At 34.5% G+C, this 19,068-nt stretch overlaps 1 protein-coding gene across 1 annotated transcript in view; it reads right to left on the bottom strand.

Annotated features, from left to right (window-relative positions):
* The window catches only part of stag2b (STAG2 cohesin complex component b), a 41,142-nt gene that overhangs the window by 10,703 nt on the left and 11,371 nt on the right, over window positions 1-19,068 (bottom strand). The window contains exons 2-15 of the mRNA XM_015351377.2: window positions 9,316-9,462; window positions 9,117-9,195; window positions 8,833-8,991; window positions 8,442-8,538; window positions 8,129-8,205; window positions 7,336-7,540; window positions 6,778-6,929; window positions 5,546-5,619; window positions 5,113-5,236; window positions 4,618-4,716; window positions 4,177-4,256; window positions 3,667-3,774; window positions 1,770-1,881; window positions 84-201 (exon numbers count right to left, since the gene is read on the bottom strand). Coding sequence (XP_015206863.2) covers window positions 84-201; window positions 1,770-1,881; window positions 3,667-3,774; window positions 4,177-4,256; window positions 4,618-4,716; window positions 5,113-5,236; window positions 5,546-5,619; window positions 6,778-6,929; window positions 7,336-7,540; window positions 8,129-8,205; window positions 8,442-8,538; window positions 8,833-8,991; window positions 9,117-9,195; window positions 9,316-9,359 — 1,528 coding nt within the window. The 5' untranslated portion in view covers window positions 9,360-9,462. The remainder of the gene's footprint in view (window positions 1-83; window positions 202-1,769; window positions 1,882-3,666; window positions 3,775-4,176; window positions 4,257-4,617; window positions 4,717-5,112; window positions 5,237-5,545; window positions 5,620-6,777; window positions 6,930-7,335; window positions 7,541-8,128; window positions 8,206-8,441; window positions 8,539-8,832; window positions 8,992-9,116; window positions 9,196-9,315; window positions 9,463-19,068) is intronic.

Below are 19,068 nucleotides of genomic sequence, written 5' to 3'. Positions count from 1 at the left end.
AAAAAGTAACCTATGATACAATATCCCATAAAATATTCACATTACTGAAGTCATATACATATATAAGCAGAGTAGCCCTTTACCTTCCTCGCCTGGAAGTGGCTCTTCCAGCAGAAGGCTGATCATGCACTCCCAGTCCTTCAGCACATCAGAAGCACAATCCCACATGCTGTCCACGAGGTAAGCTGCATGCTCATGAAGCTAAAATGATTACATACATTACTACACCAATCATCATAAAGCTCAAACCTCAACCTCAATGTTTAATCTTTTTACTGTAGTGTTTGAACATTGTTGGGAAATCCAGATCTTGTAAATACAGTTTAATTATCAGATTGATTATCAGGTTGATTAGGCTCAATTCTTAATATTTCTTTACCTCAAGTATTCTGCTGTACGGTTACCAACCAACAAACACTTCTGAAAATCATCCCTGATTAAGAATCTTTCACGTTTTCCCTATTAAGAGCATACACTGCAGTCCGGCTTTGATGACTGAGGAAGTGCCCTTCTGTGAGGCTTGCTGGAAAACCTGGGATATACTTGAACCCTCAACAGTCAGCATTAAATAACTTTAAATTGCCAAACTCAATATACACACGTTGCCCTTGTATTAATGATGTCAGCAGATTTAAGGGTTGTGTGCAAACAATGTATTGCTTAAGAAGGTGTTAGGTGTTTAAGAAGGTTGTAATGATATGACTTCACAAAAATGCTCAAATTAAATCAAAACTATAATAGCAAACACTGGACATACAGTGCCTTGCATAAGTATTTAGTCCATTAATCTATGTATACAACTTACTGAACACTTTCAAAGCAGTAAACAAATTAAAACAGGAAGCCCTGATTGCTTAAGTATTCAAAAAATTATGTTTATGCAACGTTGAAGAATAAGTGTTGCAATGCCACTGCAGATGACCTGCACTATAACTGCATCACAGCACTATACCCTGTACACATCTCTGCTGTAGCTATAGGCTCCATCACTGCATATGTCCCATATTTAGGAATAATTATGTGGATTTGGTGAAGAAAATATTTTTAGATTCTGATTCACTCACTACCAGAACTACCACAAAAAGAAACGATTGACGTGAATGATGAAAAGTTCACAATGAAGATGGGATTTGAAAATTGCAACACTCTGTTAAGACGGGAGTGAATTTTATGGAGATTGAGCCCCTTCAATATGGAGCGTGCAGTTTAAATTTAATCTTGAGCTTGACATTGGGAAGCATTATGATGTGGGACATGACTTTAGAGCAATAATCATTATAGTCAGCCAACCCTGCTGCTGCATAACTCACCTTTCTGCCTGTCAGTTCGTGCCACTCTCCTGACCTGTCATTCGCCCCAGTCCCCTCCACCACAGCAGAGGCTATTTTCTCAAACCCCTATATCCGTACAGTTCCTAACCTAGATACTCAGTTATTAACTGTTATCATCTGATATTTCTGATAATATTTGAAGAAATATTTTCCTTAACTGTGTTGATAATATCATCCCCATGCCACTGTAGAATGTTAAGAGTTTTGGAAACTATATCTGCCCATGGGAGTTAGTCAGTTAAACACATTTAACACATAACTGAACATTTAATGCCTCTGAATACTGATGTTTGCTTTCATGGATAAGTTTTTAATGGTTTATAACGATATTAATGTTCTAGAGGTTTTTAATTCATTAATATGCAACAGTATGCTAACTGCTATTGATATAACGTCACTAAAAACTATTATAATTTAAACACTAAAATTTAATCTTACCTCACTTTCCAAAAAGAAAAATACAGTTGTTTTCACAAGATTAGCATTTGGACTTTGCCTTCCCCTTCTCTTTGGCATTCCATCATCTTCTGTATCCCGGTGACTGAAGAGTCTTGAGATTAAAAAAAAAGTTGCATTTTATGTTTAACAATTGATCGTGGATCCTAAAATCTGTTAACATCCATGAACTATTGGACTTTTCTAAGAGCCTAATACACACTGAAAGTAATTGTACCAAAGGTACAAATAATAGGTTTATTTCATGCTGAAAAGAGAAGAAAAAAAACAACGTATACTCTAAAATGTTTTCAGAAACAAAAGCCCAGCACAAAAAACACTTCCAGACAACTACAGCACACAGAGGTGCTACTTAAATATGCCAGTTATCTAATGTTATTTTATGGTTGACAAATTCTCCAAGGACTATACATAACAAAACTTTAAGAAATGTGTCTCTTTAACTATTAGAAATGATACCTATATAGAAACTGGAGTAACATCTTTCTGCTCCTAGATGTCATAGCAGATCACAGAAGAACGAACAATGAAATCCTGCATCAACCTCATCCCCTTTTCTCCTTTTTCTGGTCAAATATGTCCAAATTTGGCATAATTTACAACAAAACATTCTGTCATGAAGGACGCCAACATACTCAGTGATAAAAGTTAAAAATCTGATGCCTGTACAACAAAATCACAATGACATTAAATATTCCAAATTCAAAAGATGTTTTGCTTACAGATTTAAGAAGTACATAGCAAATGCTTGATGTCTATCAGTTTTTTTGTTAGCAGGTTTCATCACACTATCTACTTCAGTCTTGCATATTGCAGCTAAGGATTTTACACGTACAATGGGACATTACCTGCTTAGTGAAACATGCTTCATACTCCTAACTAAATCTTTAAATGTCGTACTCCCCTTTTACCATTTTCCCTTAATTTAGGTGCACTGTCAAAGTAAGTGGGTGAGGATTTGCTTGGAAGTCTTCAAAACTACTTGAGGTTTTCTCATTTAAATTGCAAACATTTAAGTGCTGTGGATGTAACTGGGTCAGATGGCAGAGATTTCAGAAGTCTGCACCTCAATTATCTTAAGCTTCATATAGATATAATTAAATTACTTGTTAAGCTGAATAGCATTGTACATGATTTACAAATTGTTGGGCATTACCAAAACCACACTTTAAAGCTTATAGCAATTGAAATAAAACTAAATGGTCTTTACTACAGCTTCTCTGCAAACTGCTTTAAAAAAATATTTTACATTTAGAAATAAGGCTGTTAGAACACTGGTCCTTAACAATGTACATTCTTGTTACCAATTTATTTTCCTGATCCTTTGTGTATCATTCTACTCTGTAAAACTAAAATACATATTTTATATTATGAAAGGACCATTGAAGCTAATTTTACTATTACCATATAAAGCTCTGCAAGCACAGTATATTATAGTGTTGTATGTGAACATGCAAAACACAGCATAAAATGGAAGAATAACACAAGCTTTAATATTTCACACTAAAAATAAAACTTTGATCAGATTTGTTCATTACTACAAAGACATCCACACAGCCTATACACTTTTGCACAGTATACTTTCAACACGAAAGTACAAGTCCAAAATATTCAAAAGGGTCCAAAATATACCTACAAAAATACAACTTTGAAGCAAAACTTGCTTTCAAATAAACATTCATCTGAAATTGTGCCACTGATGAATAGTTAATAATTTTGGGTTTACTCAATATGCCTAGAAGAGCTGCTTCGTATACTTCATGAATCCATACATGCTTAAGCTTTGTCCTCTGTGTGATTCAGTAAATTGATAAATATTTTTTCTTCATAATTACACAAACAATATGTAAACAATTAAATTAAAGCAAAAACGACTTACTTTTTGTAAAGAAACTCTCCTGCTGCAACAGCTACTGGCCGATGAGCTGAATAAACTAAGTGATAAACACTTTCACAGTCTTCTGCAGTTAGAACTTCATCGCTACTACTGTAAAGAGAAAATAAATATTCTTTACAAGCTGCAAGACTTTAAAGTTGTCTAAATTTTTTTAGGGTATAACACAAAACAACAGAATTCATGTTCAAATTTGTGAGCATCCCAACACATTTTTCCTGAAAAAGAAAGAATGTGTTCCAAAAGGAGCACCTATCGTATCTGGTATCAGACCATTTAAAAAAAGAAATGAATGGAAAATAACACATAAATCTGCCTCCATTTTCAAATGAATAAAAGAATGAATGAATCAATAAGATTGTGACATCAATAACAATATTAACCCTAGTGCATCTAAAGATCATATAGAACACTATTATTTGATTTATACTGCAAAGTAACAGAGTACACTGGTCATATGTAAACATGCAGCCAATACTGAATAAACATACTCACTGTAAAACAAGGGTCAAAAGTTTTATTGCTTGTACTGCAACATCATACTCCTTGTCCAGTGTCATCGACACAATTCGATCCTATGCAAAGAAACAGAGATATTATAAAGGAATCATTTTTAAATTCAGCATGCATTGACATGCTCTACATATACCAACGATTAACTCTCAATAAGGAAACAACCAAATGATCAAGATGGGTATAATGGCCTTCTTTTACTTGTACTCCTTGTTCATCTGTTGGACACTTTGAATATTCAATAGTATAAAAACATTCTAGTAATACTAAAAACAATCAAAACATCACTTTCACTAAACAATTCTTTGCAGGTCATGGTGCTGAGCAATGGACTTTTAGGTTTGGCTTAATATAATTAGTTGGCATATATTCTTGCAAACTGAAAACATGACAAACCACAGAAATTTGTTCAGAAATGCTCACCTTGAAACGGCTTGTGAATAACTCAAGCTTGGCATTGAGTTCTCTGTTGTAATACAGGCCCTGAAGAGCCGTAAGACACTTGAGCCTCACTTCCCCTTGCTGAAACAATAAAACAATGATACAAATTGGATTAAATGCTCCTATATAAGTAAAAATTAAATTAACATAAAAAGCAGTGTTTATGTTCAGCTTTTATGCAAAGGACAAAATTATGCATAATTTCAAAAAACATGAAACATGTTACCATCTTACTGCAAGCCTAAGACCATATACATGAATGATTTTGTTAAAGGATATGTATCTTCTTTGAGAATCTTACATGACCACTTGGCCGGCAACTACGTATGCTGCCTTATGGTTATGTTTTAGGACTGTGTGCTATGAACTGTTTCAGATGATAATATAAAAAAACAGCAATATAAAAGTATTAACTCTGTGATAATCTGGATAATTAAGTAATCTGGAGAAATACTTTTATCTTTAATAATAATTTACCTTATCATGCATGGTCCACCCCACATATTTTAAATAGCTGTCATTGAGAAAGGCATCACTGTACATCTTCATCCAGACACCAATCTCTTCAATGCAGATTGCACGAATTTCAGCTATTGAGTCCCTGTGAAAAGTTAGCAAAAAATAAGATGGGAAAATTTACAAATAAAACAAAGACAAATGCAGAAAAAATAATCTGTTTATTGTTTGCGTGCAGCCCTAAGAGAAAAATACATGTGCTTTTTGTAACACTTATGGTCTTAAACCTCAACAATCAAATAAGTTCAATTGCAATAAAGGCTTACAGTTTATTTCAGTTCCTTTGTGATTTTATTTCTTTAATCCTAACATTCTCGGAATTGGAAAGATGTCTATACTGTGCATATTAGAACCATATAACAGGAAAAACCCATATGGAGAAACAAACTCATACCGATATCTGTGAACAAAAACGCCTTTGAAGATTGCATTCATCATGTTTTCAATTTCATCCTGATTTTCTTGAAGCTGCAAGGAAATTTGAAAAACAAAATGCATTACGACTTGCAGTACAGGTCTGTCAACAAGAGAAAAGGAGCTGCACTCAATACATTGCACTGCATTTTTTAAGAAAATGAAGAAAAAGTGCAAATTAATTTAAAGTGATCAGATATATCCTTAAATAGTCAATTTTTGAAAAAGACTGATATACTGTAAAACTAAATGCACACAAAACCTTACGCTGCGTGAAGGCCTTCTGTATTAAATGCAAATAACCAGATGGTGACCCAGCAGGCACTTTAGTTATGTAACTCAGATGTTAATTACACTGCTAGCTAAACATAAATCCTTCACAGTGAGAAGTCCTTAAGTACAGTATTCAGATAATTCCAGACCATGGAAAAGCAACAGCTAGAGTCAAATATAAGATGCTTTACAACTGATACTTGCCATTTTGTAAATTGTGAACTTGAGTTTGTCAGCTTATGCCTAGGGTGTCAAACTAATTTGCTATGGCATGCCAGATTTGATTTAAATGTACTTCAAACAACATGCAATGCCATTAATTATCAAAATACTAGGCACAACCACTACACTATTATTTGTAGTGCCTTCATTTTACTAAGCCATTTTTATTTAAATGAAGTCACTTTGCTTTGTAGCTGCTTCCCTGTGATAGCTCTCGCTTATTATTCATATTTAGTGTTGAATATCCTTCTTTATTTTTAACAGCAATATCTGCATCCAATCCTTCAGAAATTACAAAAGTACAGAAGGAAAGCACTACTCTGGCTGTAAAACCTGGAAAAAAGATCTAAAGGACTAAAAAAAGCAAGTGGTCGGAAGGTGTCTGCATTGCCTTGAACTTTGATGTCAAATTTAAGTCTTTCAAAATCCAACCTGTATTCTTACATTTCTTAAACATGGTGATTATCCATAGCACATCAGGTATTTAAGCAGTGGAGACTAAAGAAATGGAATTGTGGAGGGGATGGTCTTTATAATTTCAAGCCACAAGTTACTCACCTTGACAACATTTTGAGAATTTGTAATCCATATGTTAACATTAAAACAACCATTTTCAGTGGAAAAACATGGAAAAAAACTATGGAACAATCTTTGGATGCAAAGATGGCATGCCAACAATCTTTAAGTGAGAATATCTAGTTTTGCTTTCAACTTTACCTCTTTGCGCTTTTGTAGGAGCAGCTCCAGCCTATCATTCGCTCTCTTGCCTATCATTTTGTTTCGCTCAGCCTCGTACTGCCTCTGTGTGTTGTCCATGTTGATACTAAGATTCAGTGCCACATTCACCAAGGCGGTCATCAGCTTCATGGCTGTTGAGCAAACATTTATACGTCACAAATTAAAACCTATATCCGATAAAATTACCTAGTGTGGTTTATCCCACTGCAGAACATTAAGCCTATATATTGGTCTCGTGCATGTTTTTTACATGAATGAACAGTTACTCCAATTTTGATTTTTTAACTCTGCTGATAGTTTTCACCTCATAACTGTAGAACCTGGAAAGGATGACAACCAGCTGAATTGTTATATTTTTAATGCATTATATTGTTTGTGGTAAAGCACTACTATGCTTGGAATGTTCTGTATCAGTTTTGTAAAAATATTAAGTCTTTAAACAATCTGTCAAGATAAAAAAAACTTGTGATAAATGATAAATGAAGTCTGTCCCAGTACTAAATGTTATAAAAAGTTTTTTTAATTCAAGCTAGTTACCTGCTAACGTGCTGGTATGTCTGAAAGCTCGAACCTGGGAGTCCGAAAGCCCAGTCAGAAGCGAGATTACTGTGTCCATCATGTATTCATCATATATGATGCTGTATTGACACTGTCGAACCAGTACCCCAATAAACTCACAAAAACTGGATTTAAATTTTTTCCACTGTGGACCAGCAATAGTTAATGGATAATCACCGCTGTCCTGAAATCAAAAGAGATAATTATGGTTATTTATGCATTGTAATTACTATGTCTAGTGCAAAATTCCTTCAAGAACAGTAATTCAAAAACACTTTGTTTTAAAAACTTTAACTTATTTAAAAACATAAACAAAAATGTTGATGCAATGTATATTGCCTATTACAATGATGATAAATAGGAATTGACTGAAAATTTGTATTTATAAATCAAACCAAAAATAGAGCTTTTAGGAATTAAAATGGATTAGTACATAGCAAGCAAGCTGTTTTACAGTATAGTACTAATGGGATTAATAAATGAGTCAAAAGTTATATCCACTGAGGTAACAAAAAATGTAAATTACTGGTAATAAATTATTAAAGCACCATAGAGATTATTTTTGTTTTACGCATAACACTGAATATTAACTTTAACAACAATAGTAAAGCACAAGCATAATTTCTTAATTAGATTAATGGCACTGAGTGAATGGAGATAAAACACCATTTTGTTCAAATATGCCGCACTTGTAGTTTTATAAAATACATGGGTTTCATATGGTTATCTCAGGCTATCAATACCGTAACAGGTAACCTGACTAAAACTGTACCTCATCAAACTCCTCAGTCATCTTCCTGATGATTTCTGAATTTTGCATGTGTCTGAACATTTCAGCAGTTACAACACCTGTAAGACAACAAAGATTATAGGACTAAAGGTGTATGTCTACTTTAACAGTATTTTTGTGCTTGGCTCATTTAACTACACATATGTTATTCTTGTTAAAATATGAACCAAAACTATAAGGTGCCTGAACTGTAAATTAAGCATACAGACTAACTAAATCCAAAACACTGCATTAAAATTTTTACTGTATTTTTACTAACCAAATCGTGTTGAAATGACTTTACAGCTTCACCTACCTTTACAGCCTGAACACTGAATGAAAAAGTTGATTAAGTCCAGCAGTGCTGTGTCTCTGTCATGCTTGTAGGACTCTATCCAGTCATCAACTACAGACTATGAACACAAAAGTAATCAACATTTAAAATCATACATTTACAAATTGTTAGCAACTATGCATTTATCTTTTATTTATGTAATTTTAAACCCTAGTTATCTAACATTTGAATATTAAATCAACATTTTCATTTGCATTTTCAAGGTTTCAAGGTTTGCATTTTCAATCATGTTAACTTTGTAATCTTCATGGACAAACATTTCACAGGCAATATACCATATTATGTCTCACATGCTTAGCTTAAATATACCTATTTTTTTTCTTCTATGTATAATGATATGAATAATACTAACCTGCATGGCACACTTTCCCATTTTCACCACCTCAAAAAGCATCATGTTTTCCATTCCATTTTCCTGATGGTGTCCATTCATTCGGCTCAGGCCTCCCCCCTTTCCTCCATTTCCAGCCTTTCCCTTCTCTCCCGTGACCTTCTTGCCCTTCTTGACAGTCTAAAGTGCACAGAAGAAAACATTAAATACTGGAAAACACAACACAATACAATCCAGACCAAAACGTTTAACCCACTGTTTTGGAATATGCACTACAGTATAAAAAAATAACTATTTTTTCTTACTTTTCCTTTGCTTGCCTTTGGATTCCTTCCATCGGGATCTTCGAAGTCCGTATCAGAAGAGAAATGTGTATCAGTTTCCCTTAAAAAAAACAGTACTTAATTTTGAAAATGAAACGGACATAGCTTTCAGATACTTGTTTTTGGTCACACGTAGAAGTCTAACAGGCTCAACAAAGCAAAAAGACAGGCATTCACTTACTGTGGAAAATGAAACTCCGTTTGTATTTCTGGTGCTGCTATCATTTCTTTAACATCTTCTGTACCACATCAACTTAGTAAGGACCTCCACCATTAACCAGTGAAGACCAGTCAGATCCAGAGATATACTTGTTAGCTCTTGAAACTCCTAAAAAACAAAAAGCATAGATATAAAAAGTCATAAAAGCACAGTCTCCTTTAAAGGTAAATTGAACTGGGTGGTAACCATGCAAAGTCTTCGATCTCTTCATCAAGACATTGAGGAGAAGCAATAATAAAGCAGACACAAAGAAGAGCATCAAGAATGATTCCATTTCTCAGGGCAATGTTGTACACGTACAGTTTGAGGGTGCTAAATATCTTCAGAACAAAGGAGGTTTCATCCAAGTACAAAAAACCTAAAGGATATAGACCGGTTTCGTTCAACCTAGGGGAGTACATTAGTGAAACAAAAACAGGCACAGGGTCACAAAAACTGAAGCAGAATTAATTTAGGACAGACAATAATGAACAAAAGGGATGAAACAGAGATCTCACCCTGGTGTTTGAGGCCCAAACTCTTTGCACCCTTAGGCAATGGCTAGAGGAAAGTTTAGATTCACTTGGCTACTAAAGTATCAAACAAGAAAAATGAGCATAACGACCCCACTTCATTGGCAGATCTATTTGTTATACTTTTAACCAAAAAGAGTATAGAGGTAAATCAATGCTGTTCCAATATCTTAGTTTTAGTTAAAAGATGTTACATCAATTTGCTAAAGGGCGTAAAGTTCAAGCACAGTATTTTTCTACTTGCTGAAATTCCCACAAGGGCCAAGAAAAATGGTCAATTTTTAACCTGACAGCTCTTGTTGAGGATTTTTAATTAAAAAAAAAACAAATTGGTTTAGAATTTTGCCTTGTACTAGAAATTTATAATGTAACAGTGCTATACAGGTTGTAACCACTAGGGGAGCAATGTTGCACTCCTTTTGAACTCAAGCTCGCTTTGCTGTAAATTGAGATTTACTAGGAAGTCACTAAAACATGATGCCTACTCTTAAACAATGGATATCCATTGATTTTGTTGAAGGTCTTGGAAAGATCTCTTATTTTTACCAAACTAAATTTTCCTGTCTTGTAAGAAAATGATTAATTAAAGTCGAGTTAAAATATTGCATTGGCCTTATTACCTGAAGAAGGTCTTATTCCCAAAAGATTGCAAGGTTATGGTTGCATGACAACTTTATTATATCTCCTGTAACCTCAGTAAAATGCAGCAACTGGCAAATCCCAGTTGACTGAAGTGCCTTAAATCATTTACTAAACCTGAACCTATGTGTTTTTGTTTGGTGTTTTTAATGTTCTCTGTATATATACATATTTGTCCTAAAATAATATTTCATTGTTTTGTGAATCTTTTCTTAAGACTTTCACTGTATATATTATAAGTAGTCATTACAGTAACACTTTATAACCTTTCCCAGTCCTGGGACACTGCTTCAGGACCCCAGATGCTAGAAAGGAATCTACACCATTCAACTTGTCAGTCAATCCTATTTAAAACTGAAGATATAACTTGAACTATACTATGTCAATCACATGGTTCAGAACACAAAATACCCATCTATTCAAAGCTATGGGCCTTCCTGTGTGGGGAAAAATGTCGTTTTAACTTCTCATTGTCCACTGTGCACTTGGACAAGCCGAACTCCTAAGATGCTCTTCAAGTTGGTAACCTTTGTCCTATATACAGAAGCACATTTGAACAAAAAGTGCTACACATAAGCAAGCAATTCTATCTAACTACACATAACCTTTAGCAAGATAATTTTGGTCTACACTTCTTGATGCTCAACAAATAATCTACAAGAGCTGGAAGTAACATAGAAAACTCAGTATCTTACCCACTGTCAGTTTGTCTTCTGCTTCAGTGGTTAACTAGGCACTAAATTCAAAAAGATATTAAAGCACTTCTAAAGTGCACTCTCCGTACTACTACAATACTGTAATTCAGTTTGCAATCTCAATCTCCAGACTTCAATTATTTGCATTTCAAGCACAAGAATGCTTGAATTAAGCACAAAGAAGATGGTTTCTTTTCTTTAAAAGGACAATTAAACTTTATGCACTTTCTGTGAGAACAGACACATTAAAGTTACTTGCATAGAAAAACAACTAAAAACAAAATGAAGGGTTACGGGGTGTTTAGCTTGGAGTAAAAACTGCCTTCTGACACCACATTACCTATTCATCAAATTGCGAGGGTTTTGGATCAAAACAATTAATCACATAGATACATGCTATCCCTTCATTTTAAATCATCTGCTGAGTCAGAACTTGCCTGTTTTGTCAATATGTCTCACCTGTAGGATAAGAATTTTGCAACAGAAAAGCTTTGCCCATTTCCTTTAAGACTTGCTTATGTGAACTTTTTTTTAGTTTTGGACTACAAGGCCAAGGAAAAAGATTCTTTAGGTAAGTCAAATAGTTCCTTCTACAGTATTAAACATTTATTACAAAAGACTATTGTGAATGGTGCCATGATTATATCTTTAATTCTCATGCTTTTGTTAGAATGTTTCAAGGCAGTTAACTTATCAAAACAGGATCATCAATATAAGTGCACCTGTGACCTACTAAAACACATTCAGCAGATGCAGACTGCCTTATAGAATTGAGGAGACATAAAATAGATTTTCCATTGATTCCATATAACCTGTAAGAGACACTGTATACAAGCTAGCCTGCTGATCAATTACATAACTGTCTACACAAAAAACTTCAATCTGCAAATTCTCTGAAAACCACTTTTGCTAACCACATTCTCACTGAGAAATCATATACATCACGGATAATCATATATATTATACATATATATACACACACATTTCAGTTAACAGTTTGCTTCTTAACATTTGAAGGCACCACATGTGAAACAATGTGTTATTTTTTCTCTCTACTTCTCATGCTCTGAATTAATTCTAATTGTCCCTTTGTGGTTTCCCACTCCCCGTGTGTACACTTTATTCCTTATGTCCTTATTAACCCTAGTCTCTGAAACACCTCTTGGGAATCTTCAAGAAAAAATGTTTCTAGAAACACTGGCAAACAAACCTTCCAGATCTTTTCTATTATGGTTTTTACTAGTATACCAATGAAAATTGTATTAGTAATTACTGGAATGAGTCGCAGTACTACTCATCAAAAATGAACTACTTACTGTTAATTGTTAATTGGTTTGACAGACATCAGAAGAGATGAAAATACTCTAAACCCCTTTGTATTTTCCTAAGCAGTTGTTTAGATTTTAGCTTTTGTGCTATTAATACCTGAAAAACCTACCAAGTAACAGACTATACTACACGATTACAAAGTTGAACATTCAATTGAGTTGGAACAGGTTATGAATTTGCTTTTTGACTCTACAAAAGTGCATTCTGATACCATAACATTTTCAGACATGACTGTTAGTATGTAATGTTAAAATGTTAGTATGTAACATTTTATTAGTTTCTTTATCGAGTTTTAGTTTTATTTTTTATCTTTTTTATCGACTGGTGGTTTCTGCACACCAATTTAGTAGCCTACGCCTCACAGTGCACAATTGATGTTTACCATATAGAAGTTAGCTGTCACTAAAAAAATGAAATGTCTTGATAATTGCATTACCACGTTATAATGACTTATAATCATAGAACTACTACTCCAACAACTTGCACCGGATAAATGTACGTAATGCATGAATCATTACCCAAGCACAATTACCACAATGTACAATGTACACAATACAATGTATTTTAGACACAGTCTAAAGTCAAACATGATTACGATTTTTTAATGCTAAGCACTAAAATTCAAGATTAAAATAGAAGGCAGGTTTGTTAGTCTGGAAGTAAAAGAACTATAAATCTAAAACAAAGTAAAATTTTGTCTGTCGTTTAAATTGTACAAGTTGCTGTACAAGAGTATCAGTTTTGTGTAGGTCTACCCCTGATAGTAACACATACATTCAAATGAATTAATGGTTTCCATTTGATCAACAAGAGCATTTATACATTATATTTTTAAATAAGTCAGAACAAAAAAGATCTGGCCTAAAACCTAACATTTTAATATGGTCTGGCATCTTTTTTACTTGGTAGCCTGATTTCTTCTATTATCCAGAAAGCAACAGAAAATAAAAATGAATTAAGTACTCCTTATGTTAAGTGTCCTAGAATAGAAATTCCTCTACATAACCCAGTGATGAAAGCAAAACAGAAAAGATGAAAGCAAAGCAGAAAAGAATCAATTAGCACATGCTGAGATGCTATTGTTAAGTTCAGAATCCATCCACAGTATTCACGGCTTGAATGTAATATTTGTATGCAAGGAAGATTTCACCCCCATGCTCCAGTAAATAGGGAGCTTTCAGAATTTTTCGGGTAGCTGGCAAAAACAACAATGCCAGTTGAAGTTTGACTGCTGTAATTGAAGAAATGCTAAGGAAAGGAAAGTAACAGAACAGTTAAGATGTCAAGAAACTGTAACAGAGTTATAGACATTTACTAGTGTTGACTAAATGTAGCTGTTATCAAACCTAAAAAGCATACAAGGAAAAGGTACAGAGCTATAAAAAGAAACAACTTTTTAAAATAAACATTGAACCATCTGAATTGTAAAGCTCCAACAGAAAATATTTAAATTAAAATCTAAAAGATTAGACTAAAAACAGCAAAAAGTAATCCTGATGACAATAATATATCCAGCTACCAAGATTACCATGTGGCACCTTTGCAAGCTCAGACCGTTTTTTTTATATAAATCCTTTGTTAAGAGGCATCCTTAGCATCCATCTGTTCTTTACATTTATCACTTGCTGCAACAATCTCAATAAACCCCAGCTTACTTTCCTGAAGAACTATTTTGATCTGCTCTTCTACATAAAGCAGAAAATATTTATCAAACAAAAAATTATATATAACTAGTAGTCATTATATCCAGCAGCCATATCACCCTGCAACTCACAACTGGCAACCCACTGAAGCTAAGCAGGTGTGAGCCTGGTCAGTACCTGGATGGGAGACCTTCTGGCAAAAACTAAGGTTGTTGCTGAGGTGTTAGTGGGGCCAGCAGGGGGCGCTCACCCTGCGGTCCATGTGGGTCCTAATACCCCATTATAGTGACGGGGACACTATACTGTAAACAGGCGCCGTCCTTCAGATGAGACGTAAAACCCAGGTCCTGACTCTCTGTGGTCATTAAAAATCCCAGGGCGCTTCTCAAAAAGAGTAGGGGTGTAACCCCGGTGTCAAATTTCCAATTGGCCCTTACCAATTATGGCCTCCTAATATTTCCCATCTATGAATTGGCTACATTACTCTGCTCTCCTCCCCACTGATAGCTGATGTGTGGTGAGCGTTCTGGCGCACTATGGCTGCCGTCGCATCATCCAGGTGGATGCTGCACATTGGTGGTGGTGGAGGGGAGTCCCCATTACCTGTAAAGCGCTTTGAGTGGAGTGTCCAGAAAAGTGCTATATAAGTGTAAGCAATTATTATTATTATTATTGTTATTATTATTGTTATTATATCAACACAAATACCCTCTGGTAGCTGTATTGCTATATGTAATGCAGTTTCTAACCAACAATCATTTAATTTAAGTTTAATCAGAATCTTTATTTTTGTTTAAATAAATCTAAGGTACTGCGCACTACTACACTGCATTCAATTTAATATCAAATTCATTCAAAATGGAAAAACCTCATGCCCAAGAGCGCTTTCAGATTATATTTCAAAGTTAAAAAGGGCAGATTAGTGTAGGATCTTAAAAACAGAACATTCTGAGAACTGTCCATTACAATCTAAGAATTCTAAGAATACTACAACTAAAAAACTAAGAAAATGAAAAGAATTCCATAACTACCATCATCTGTGGGCTACAAATAAATCTAAGAATATGTTTTAAATAGTCTAAATATCAGATTCCCAGTCAATTTCAAATCTCTACTTGTCTTGACAAATTAGTTCACAGCATTAGTCCTATACCAACAGCATAGAAAACACTGAAGTGCAGATTGACTTGATGGGAAAGAGGGCTGGAAGAGGCTTTCTGACATGCTACAAACTCCGCAGTGACACATATGAGGTAAGACAGCAAATGGATAAGAATACAACCTTCATGATGTCACCATAAGTCTTCAGGTGCCCGGGACATAGCAGAGGTCACACCAAAAATCAAGAGAGTCCTTGACAACCAATCCAAACCCTACCACAGTGGTAGCAACAAGGGTTTCTAATTGTACTAATTCTGTCATCTCCTCTTTTAAAAGGTCATAAACCAGATACAGATAACTTTGTAGGACTATCTACCACCTGCTATCTTGTACTTCTAAAAAAGACAATAACATGACTTGGGTGATGCTTTCTTAAACTTGTTTTGATTGTATGTGTAAAGCAATGCCAAATAACTTGATGAATAATGCTACTGCTGGTCTACACAATTTTGGCTAAGACTGATCTGGCACACTGATATATTAAGAAAGCAACCTCGGAATTGTTTTGTTCTTCTCCTTAATGAGAGAAATAGCATAATGCTCAAAGAACAGGGAATTACAAAACATATGTTCCCCACTTCAATTTCTAACAAATCCTGAATGTATAAATAAGACTGGCAGCACACATTAAGCAAAGCCTCCATTTTCTTTTTAGAACCAGATTCTGAATATTTAGTGGCAATACTTTCATGGCACGTGCTTCTCGGTGTAAAGAACCGCATCACAACCAAGAGATTAATATTAGAAATACAAGGAAACAGCCTGCATTGACAGGACTGACATCTGTATGTAGGCAGCAAGATCTTTAACCAAATAAGCCTGACTAGAACAGTAATATGTTTCTGAGAATAACAGAGAACTCTAGGCAGTGTTGCCTTCATTAAAAGTCAAAATACTTATTGAATAGTAAAGTGTATTTCAATATACCTGCTCCATAAACTATCTGCTCACAACAACTCTTGCTTCAAATACATAAAAAGTAGTTAAAGCTAACTTTCAGAGCAGAATAATTAACAGTCAACGGCTTTAACAAATCTTAAAACGCATCAAAGATAAACCTAACACCTGATTTATTTTTAATTTCAACTCTAAATTTAACAAAGTGTAAGATGAAGTGCTTCACATGAGCAATTTACCAAATCATTCAATTTCTTCACAAAATACATAAGCCCTGCGTCTGTAAGATTCCTTTTTCATGATTCTGTCATACAGCAGTCGGGCTTCATAAATTCTGCTCTTACAGTGTTTTTATTCAAGTACACATTGTTACAAAGAAGTATTAGAATAAAAATCCCAAATCATTAAACCCAGGGAACTCTGCAGAGAGAAAATAAAATTAATCAAGAAATGCATTATTTGCAATAGCGTTTTTCCCAATTGAAATTGTTTAACTACTTATGTTCCCTCTAAAAAGGTTAGGAGATCATTTTGTAATTACAATGCAATTTCAAGACATAATGGAGTGCAGCCTTGTGACAGTAAGGCTATACTAAGTCTCAAGGGGGGGAAAAAATTAAATTATATGATACCAGTATAAACATTTGTATTGAATCCTTGCATAGTTCAGCATTAATGCACCACTATTTTACCAATCCCAAACAGATGGCTAGAGGCCATTTAAAGAAACCTCATCAAGTAAGAAAAAGGGCAGTGCAGTCATTAAAATTGAAAATACAGTACCCCATTCTGAAAATTCAGCTACTTGATAAAACACATTCTGTGCATTACAAGTGCTACAGTTCCATCTTAAAAGTCTGCCCACTTCAAGAACCTGACATCATCTAAAATACACCTATGACAAAAGTACCAAAAATACCAGAAGGTAGCTAGAATAACAAAACCGCAGCCTTGGGATTTTTTCAATGATATAGTCATCAGCTTAACTGATGATTAACCTTCAGATTACCCGTCAACCACACAACAGTTGTTTCAGAACCAAGAGAAAGAAAGTTATAAAATTACCATAAACAACATCCAAATATTGCCAGGATCCTTAGAAGGTTGTGGTGAAAAAAACTGCCACATTTGAGTATCCCGGAGTGCTATACACAATTCTGCTTGCCACCACCATTGATTTGAACAATGTGGCTTTATTTTAGGAAACATTTACACCTAGTAGTCATTCCTTTGGGATAGACTGAAAACTGGTGCCATTTATATGGAACTTATAATAGCATTTTTTTTATTTAAGCACAATTACAATTGTATATGCTTTTAAAAGTCAGCATATACAAACATTTTACATAAGAACATGGCTCCCATGTCCTTCATTATACTGTTGATTTGAATGTTCCTGATAACCAGTATGGAGCACAGTGCACAGCAAAACCTAAAAATCTTTTCCTTTGAAAATGAAAAGTTGTGGGGCTCAGAGAGAAAAAGGCAGAACAGCATTTTCCTGCTGCAGATTCTGCAGATTCTACAATGTGTAGATACCTTAAAGACAAAGATATTTTCATGGCAACTCCAAAGCCTGCTATTCAAGGAGGAAAAAGCACTGCGCTGAAGAAAACAAATCAATCGTTCTTACTTCATTTTTGTAAGAATGTCAACACAGAATCCCTGTCTGGTAAATTAATGCAAGCACAGGCAGACATTTAAAAAGCATCAAGGAGGTCAACCCAATTTTAAAGCAAACACAGGGTGGTTCTAACACTAAGAAGCAGTTTAGATGGCTTTGTGTGGGGAAATAAAAGTTGCAGATCACAAACCTTAAAGATTTTTTTTGTTGAACATAAACATGTATTGGGATGTATTGCAACAGTTGAATAAACTAGAAATGATTAAATTGGCATTCGATGTTATCATTAATTATGTTAAAGACTTTTGGACATTTACATTCCTGCAGAACTCAAAATACTGGAGTGCAACACCAGCCTCTTAACCTAGAGGGCTTATGTCAACTTCCTTATCAAGGCATGCGTAACACAAAGATGACAACTAAGCAATTTAAATTATCTTTTAAAACTAAGAACTGCAATGCATTAAAAACTACCTATTATCAAGATGCGGGCAATCCATAACCACCTCCTTTGGAAAGAAAAGCCTACACCGCTGTAACTACATTGTGACTTGAAGCAGCTTTAAGATTAATACAGGAAAAATATATATAGTTACCATGTTTTTTTAATGTAGAGGTTCCCCAGAAAACAAGGGAACAAAGCCAAAAACAGAAGGAAAGTTGGAGACAAAAACTAGAGCATAAAGGATTGTTGGTTGATGTCATAAAAACGTGTACACAAATCCATTGTTTAATACAGTTTATATAAAATACAAAAATATATTTTTATAATTGATACACAATTTAAATAAAAGTGTGAAGACTAAACTTTAAATCAGAAGAATAGTGGTTTATCAGTTTAATCTGTGAGAACTGCAGATCATTCTGGGATCAAAAATGATGATAATCTCTAATGAGAAACAATGTGGTCCCCCACTTATGGACCCCACTCCTGCATTGTAATGTTGGAGCACTGCATCAGAAATACCTTCAGGCACGATGACAATACTTTCTAAACTACTAAGATATGATCGTCTTAAATAGACAAAATACAAGGTACTAGAATGCAACTAAAACAACAACAACTGCTTCTGTAACATGAAAGAGTTTGGAAACATTTTAGATTCATTACTGGTGGCACCTAGAATGCAAAAAATGAGTGAGATGGATCACCTTGCTAAATAAGCTTAAGTGACCTAGGGCTCTTTAAACAATGTATTTGGCACCCACAGGTT

The sequence above is a fragment of the Lepisosteus oculatus genome, chromosome 8, assembly GCF_040954835.1.
Source record: "Lepisosteus oculatus isolate fLepOcu1 chromosome 8, fLepOcu1.hap2, whole genome shotgun sequence".
In the NCBI taxonomy this organism is placed as follows: domain Eukaryota; kingdom Metazoa; phylum Chordata; class Actinopteri; order Semionotiformes; family Lepisosteidae; genus Lepisosteus; species Lepisosteus oculatus.
The sequence above is the reverse complement of the archived record's forward strand: the minus strand, read 5'-3'. Positions and strand labels throughout refer to the sequence as shown.